The 7,500-nt window shown below is 41.6% G+C and overlaps 1 protein-coding gene across 1 annotated transcript in view; it reads left to right on the top strand.

The window, feature by feature from the left end:
- scfd1 (sec1 family domain containing 1) overlaps positions 1–1,284 on the top strand; it is a gene marked incomplete at its 3' end in the record, with an annotated part of 7,075 nt that extends 5,791 nt beyond the window's left edge. The window contains 3 exon segments of the mRNA XM_062440486.1: positions 415–470; positions 1,020–1,105; positions 1,185–1,284. Coding sequence (XP_062296470.1) covers positions 415–470; positions 1,020–1,105; positions 1,185–1,284 — 242 coding nt within the window.
- Between the last annotated feature and the right edge of the window lie 6,216 nt (positions 1,285–7,500).

Raw genomic sequence — 7,500 nt, 5'->3', positions numbered from 1 at the left:
AAGGAGGAAGGGAGGAGGAAGGAAGGAATGAAAGGAGTAAGGAGGGAGGGAGGGAGGAAGGAGAGAAGGAATGGAAGGAAGGAAGGAAAGGAGTAAGGAGGGAGGGAGGAAGGAAGGAAGGAAGGACGGAGGAAAGAAAGAAGAAAGGAATGTAGGAGGGAGGGAGGAAAGAAGGAAGGAAGGGAGCAAAGAAGGAACAGTTAGGGGAGGACGACAGGAAGGTTAAACTTTCTGACTTTAGATTATTTGTGTTTAAGCTGCTTCAGTTTGGTGTGATTCAGTTTGTGTCCAGCAGGGGGAGCTCTTTGATTTACCATCTGATTCACTTCTTCTGTTAAAACCCACAAAATGTTTTATTCCTGTTAGTCAGGAGGAACAGACTTTAAAGTGTTTGTTGTGTTTTTGGATCATCAGGCGCCGTGCCCATCATCCGCTGTCCCCGTGGCAACGCAGCAGAGATGGTTGCCGTGGTGAGTTCACTCTGACGCGCTGCACAGACGTAGATCTGAAACCATTAATCAATTAATCAACAGGAAATTAACCTTAATGTGTGTGTGTGTGTGTGTGTGTGTGTGTGTGTGTGTGTGTGTGTGTGTGTGTGTGTGTGTGTGTGTGTGTGTGTGTGTTGAAGTGTGTGTGTCTGTATTTATGTCTGTGTATGTGTGTCTGTGTCTGTATGTGTGTATGTGTGTGTGTCTACATGTGTGTGTGCGTGTGTGTCTGTCTGTGTGTGTGTGTGTGTGTCTACATGTGTGTGTGTGTGTGTGTATGTGTGTGTCTGTATTTATTCGTGTGTATGTGTGTGTGTGTGTGTGTGTGTGTGTGTGTCTGTATGTGTGTGTGTATGTTTGTGTGTGTGTGTCTGTATGTGTGTGTGTGTATTTATTCGTGTGTGTGTGTGTGTGTGTGTGTGTGTGTGTGTCGGTCTGCATGTGTGTGTGTGTGTGTATTTATGTGTGTGTGTGTATTTATGTGTGTGTGTGTGTGTGTGTGTGTGTGTGTGTGTGTGTGTGTTGCAGAAGTTGGATAAGAAGCTCCGTGAGAACCTGCGTGACGCCAGGAACAGCCTGTTCACAGGTGACAACATGGCCGCCGGACAGTTCAGGTAAGCGTCAGGTGACCACGTGGAACTACACTTCCCATGATGCAGCAGTGCTCCGTCACTCAGCGCTCCTCTCTCTTAGTTTTCAGAGGCCTCTGTTCGTCCTGGCGGATCGTAACGTGGACATGGCCACGCCCCTCCACCACACCTGGACCTATCAGGCGCTGATCCACGACGTCCTGGTGAGCTGTCAATCATCCTCACCTGTAAACCTGATACAGAAACATTTAGTAAATTAAATATAGACGGATTAAAACATGATTTACTTTGTTGTTTAATGAGATTCACTGACTGTAAGAAATATAAAGAACAAACTGACGACCGATCTCCGTCTTTATGAATCCTGAACAGAGAAGAAAAGGTTTATAAAAATAGTCATAAACATCTGCTGACGTTGAAGTCCATCCTTTCTACCTTACTTCCTTCCTTCATCCATCCTTCCTTACTCCTTTCCTTCCTTCCTTCTCTCCTTACTCCTTTCCTTCCTTCCTTCTCTCCTTACTTCCTTCCTCTTTCCCTCCTTACTCCTTTCCTTCCTCCTTACTCCTTTCCTTCCTTCCTTCTCTCCTTACTTCCTTCCTCCCTTCCTCCTTACTCCTTTCCTTCCTTTCCTTCCTTCCTTACTCCTTTCCTTCCTCCCTTCCTTCCTCCCTCCCTCCTTACTCCTTCCTTTCCTTCCTTCCTTCCCTCCTTCCTTCCTCCCTCCTTTCCTTCCTTCTTCTTAAATTTGATGCTGGGTCCACAAAAAAAGAATGTGTGAAGTTTATTCATACGTTTATTTTCATATTTTAACCCTTTAAATTTAAACTAAACCACATGGACCCGTATATGTGTGTGTGTCAGGGATTCCCACATACTGCTGAAAACACACACACACACACACACACACACACACACACACACACACACACACACTAACTCATGCAGAGCCAGAGTGCTGTCAGCTGCTGAGGTGCTGAGGTTAATACTGACAGCACTGGAATGTAGAGTTACATGGATGATGTGTTATGTAACATCTCAACACACACACACACACACACACACACACACACACACACACACACAGGCTGTCAGAAAACGGCTGCAGACTGAATCTTGGCAAACTGAGCTTCAGGCCTCATTTTCCTTCTAATGTGGAGATTCAGCCAATGTGTTGAATTTATTCCATAAACTGATAATCACATTTCAGATGTCTATGAGTTGTTAACAGCTCCACCAAATAGTGATTTTTCCCTCTAAACTTCTCACATGCTTTCATTTCAATAATGTTCAAATGATCCAATATTTCAGCAAAAATCAAAGATTAGAGAAAAAGTCCAAAAACTGAAAACACATTTGTGTATCAGAGCTTAGTTTTTTCTTCTTTCCTCTCCTCCTCTCCTCCTCTCCTCTCTTCCTCTCCTCTCCTCCTCTCTTCCTCTCCTCCTCTTTACTCTCTCCTCTCCTCCTCTCTTCTCTCCTCCTCTTTACTCTCTCCTCTCCTCCTCTCTCCTCTCCTCCTCTCTCCTCTCCTCTCCTCCTCTCGTCTCCTCTCCTCCTCTCTTCCTCTCCTCCTCTTTACTCTCTCCTCTCCTCTCTCCTCTCTCCTCTCCTCTCCTCTCCTCTCCTCTCCTCTCCTCTCTCCTCTTAACTCTCTCCTCTCCTCTCCTCTCCTCTCCTCCTCTCTCTCCTCTCCTCCTCTTCTCCTCTCCTCCTCTCCTCTTTACTCTCTCCTCCTCTCCTCGTCTCTCCTCTCTCCTTCTCCTCCTCTCTCCTCCCTCTCTCCTGTCCTCCTCCTCTCCTCTCCTCCTCTTTACTCTCTCCTCCTCTCCTCCTGTCCTCTCCTCTCCTCTCCTCTCCTCTCCTCCTCTCCTCTCCTCCTCTCTTCCTCTCCTCTCCTCTTTACTCTCTCCTCTCCTGTCCTGTCCTCCTCTCCTCCTCTCTCCTCCTCTCCTCCTCCTCTCCTCTCCTCCTCTTTACTCTCTCCTCCTCTCTCCTCTCTACTGTCTCCTCTCCTCCTCTCCTCTCCTCTCCTCCTCTCTCCTCCTCTCCTCCTCTCCTCTCCTCTCCTCCTCTCTCCTCTCCTCTCCTCTCCTCTCTCCTCTCTCCTCCTCTCTCTCTCCTCTCCTCTCCTCTCCTCCTCTCCTCTCCTCCTCCTCTCTTCCTCTTCCTCGTCTTTACTCTCTCCTCTCCTCCTCTCTCCTCTCCTCCTCTCTCCTCTCCTTCTCTCTCCTCCTCTCCTCCTCTTTACTCTCTCCTCTCCTCTCACTCCTCTCCTCCTCTCCTCCTCTCTCCTCTCCTCCTCTCCTCTCTCCTCTCTCCTCCTATCCCTCTCCTCTCCTCCTCTCTCTCTCTCCTCCTCTCCTCCTCTCCTCTCCTCTCCTCTCCTCCTCTCCTCCTCTCCTCGCCTCTCCTCTCCTCTCCTCCTCTCTCCTCCTCTCCTCCTCTCCTCCTCCTCTCCTCCTCTCTCCTCCTCTCCTCCTCTCCTCTCCTCTCCTCTCCTCTCCTCCTCTCCTCCTCTCCTCCTCTCCTCGCCTCTCCTCTCTCCTCTCTCCTCTCTCCTCCTATCCTCCTCTCCTCTCCTCTCCTCTCTCTCCTCCTCTCCTCCTCTCCTCTCCTCTCCTCTCCTCTCCTCCTCTCCTCCTCTCTCCTCTCTCCTCTCCTCTCCTCTCCTCTCCTCTCCTCTCCTCCTCTCTTCCTCTCCTCCTCTTTACTCTCTCCTCTCCTCCTCTCCTCCTCTCCTCTCTCCTCACTCCTCTCCTCTCCTCTCCTCCTCTCTCCTCTCCTCTTCCTCCTCTCTCCTCTCCTCTCATCTCACCGCCCCTCACATTTATCTGCTGACCCTTTGGAGGGGCCCCACCCCTAGGTTGGGAACCACTGGACTAAACTAGCTAACTGTATATAAAGTAGTGTAAACTAGCTCCACCTCCAGCAGCTACAACAGTAACATGCTGCTCTAACACTGATGCTTCACTATTAATAATCTAATGATGTCATAATAATAATATATCAGTCAGAGGACCAAACCACTACTTTACTGTAATATCTGCATACTACATCACTATAATACTGCAGTACTTTACTGTAATACTGCATCACTCATAATACTGCAGTACTTTTACTGTAATACTTGCATACTACATCACTATAATACTGCAGTACTTTTACTGTAATACTGCATACTACATCACTATAATACTGCAGTACTTTACTGTAATACTGCATACTACATCACTCATAATACTGCAGTACTTTACTGTAATACTGCATACTACATCACTCATAATACTGCAGTACTTTTACTGTAATACTGCATACTACATCACTCATAATACTGCAGTACTTTTACTGTAATACTGCATACTACATCACTATAATACTGCAGTACTTTTACTGTAATACTGCATACTACATCACTATAATACTGCAGTACTTTTACCGTAATACTGCATACTACATCACTCATAATACTGCAGTACTTTTACTGTAATACTGCATACTACATCACTCATAATACTGCAGTAGTCTTTACTGTAATACTGCATACTACATCACTATAATACTGCAGTACTTTTACTGTAATACTGCATACTACATCACTATAATACTGCAGTACTTTTACCCGTAATACTGCATACTACATCACTCATAATACTGCAGTACTTTTACCGTAATACTGCATACTACATCACTCATAATACTGCAGTACTTTTACCGTAATACTGCATACTACATCACTCATAATACTGCAGTACTTTTACCGTTAATACTGCATACTACATCACTCATAATACTGCAAGTACTTTTACCGTAATACTGCATACTACATCACTCATAATACTGCAGTACTTTTACTGTAATACTGCATACTACATCACTATAGTATACTGCAGTACTTTTACTGTAATACTGCATACTACATCGCTCATAATACTGCAGTACTTTTACTGTAATACTGCATACTACATCACTATAATACTGCAGTACTTTTACTGTAATACTGCATACTACATCGCTCATAATACTGCAGTACTTTTACCGTAATAGACTGCATACTACATCACTCATAATACTGCAGTACTTTTACCGTAATACTGCATACTACATCACTCATAATACTGCAGTACTTTTACTGTAATACTGCATACTACATCACTATAATACTGCAGTACTTTTACTGTAATACTGCATACTACATCGCTCATAATACTGCAGTACTTTTACTGTAATACTGCATACTACATCACTATAATACTGCAGTACTTTTACTGTAATACTGCATACTACATCGCTCATAATACTGCAGTACTTTTACTGTAATACTGCATACTACATCACTCATTATACTGCAGTACTTTTACTGTAATACTGCATACTACATCACTCATTATACTGCAGTACTTTTACTGTATTACTGCATACTACATCACTCATAATACTGCAGTACTTTTACTGTAATACTACATACTACATCACTATAATACTGCAGTACTTTTACTGTAATACTGCATACTACATCACTATAATACTGCAGTACTTTTACTGTAATACTACATACTACATCACTCATAATACTGCAGTACTTTTACTGTAATACTGCATACTACATCACTATAATACTGCAGTACTTTTACTGTAATACTACATAACTACATCACTCATAATACTGCAGTACTTTTACTGTAATACTGCATACTACATCACTATAATACTGCAGTACTTTTACTGTAATACTGCATACTACATCACTCATAATACTGCAGTACTTTACTGTAATACTGCATACTACATCACTATAATACTGCAGTACTTTACTGTAATACTGCATACTACTGATCACTCATAATACTGCAGTACTTTACTGTAATACTGCATACTACATCACTATAATACTGCAGTACTTTTTACTGTAATACTGCATTACTACATCACTATAATACTGCAGTACTTTACTGTAATACTGCATACTACATCACTCATAATACTGCAGTACTTTTAACTGTAATACTGCATACTACATCACTATAATACTGCAGTACTTTTACTGTAATACTGCATACTACATCACTCATAATACTGCAGTACTTTTACTGTAATACTGCATACTACATTCACTCATAATACTGCAGTACTTTTACTGTAATACTGCATACTACAACAGCTCATAATACTGCAGTACTTTTACTGTAATACTGCATACTACATCGTCATAATACTGCAGTACTTTTACTGTAATACTGCATATACATCACTAATACTGCAGTACTTTTACTGTAATACTGCATTACTACATCACTTATAATACTGCAGTACTTTACTGTAATACTGCATACTACATCACTCATAATACTGCAGTACTGTTACTGTAATACTGCATACTACATCACTCATAATACTGCAGTACTTTTACTGTAATACTGCATACTACAATCACTCATAATACTGCAGTACTGTTACTGTAATACTGCATACTACATCACTCTAATACTGCAGTACTTTACCTGTAATACTGCATACTACATCACTATAATACTGCAGTACTTTTACTGTAATACTACATACTACATCACTATAATACTGCAGTACTTTTACTGTAATACTGCATACTACATCGCTCATAATACTGCAGTACTTTTACTGTAATACTGCATACTACATCACTCATAATACTGCAGTACTTTTACCGTAATACTGCATACTACATCACTCATAATACTGCAGTACTTTTACCGTAATACTGCATACTACATCACTCATAATACTGCAGTACTTTTACTGTAACACTGCACTACTACATCACCATAATACTGCAGTACTTTTACTGTAATACTAACTGACTATACTGATACTACATCACTCATAATACTGCAGTACTTTTACTGTAATACTACATACTACAGTCCTCATAATACTGCAGTACTTTTACTGTAATACTGCATACTACATCATCTCATAATACTGCAGTGACTTTTACGTAATACTGCATACTACATCACTCATAATACTGCAGTACTTTTACTGTAATACTGCATACTACATCACCATAATACTGCAGTACTTTTACTGTAATACTGCATACTACATCACTCATAATACTGCAGTACTTTTACCGTAATACTGCATACTACATCACTCATAATACTGCAGTACTTTTACCTGTAATACTGCATACTACATCACTCATAATACTGCAGTACTTTTACTGTAGTACTGCATACTACATCACTCATTAATACTTGCAGTACTTTTACTGTAATACTGCATACTACATCACTATAATACTGCAGTACTTTTTGACTGTAATACTGCATACTACATCACTCATAATACTGCAGTTACTTTTACTGTAATACTGCATACTACATCACTCATAATACTGCAGTACTTTTACTGTAATAACTGCATACTACATCACTCAT

Source organism: Scomber scombrus, chromosome 19 (assembly GCF_963691925.1).
Source record: "Scomber scombrus chromosome 19, fScoSco1.1, whole genome shotgun sequence".
Classification (NCBI taxonomy): domain Eukaryota; kingdom Metazoa; phylum Chordata; class Actinopteri; order Scombriformes; family Scombridae; genus Scomber; species Scomber scombrus.
The sequence above is the reverse complement of the archived record's forward strand: the minus strand, read 5'-3'. Positions and strand labels throughout refer to the sequence as shown.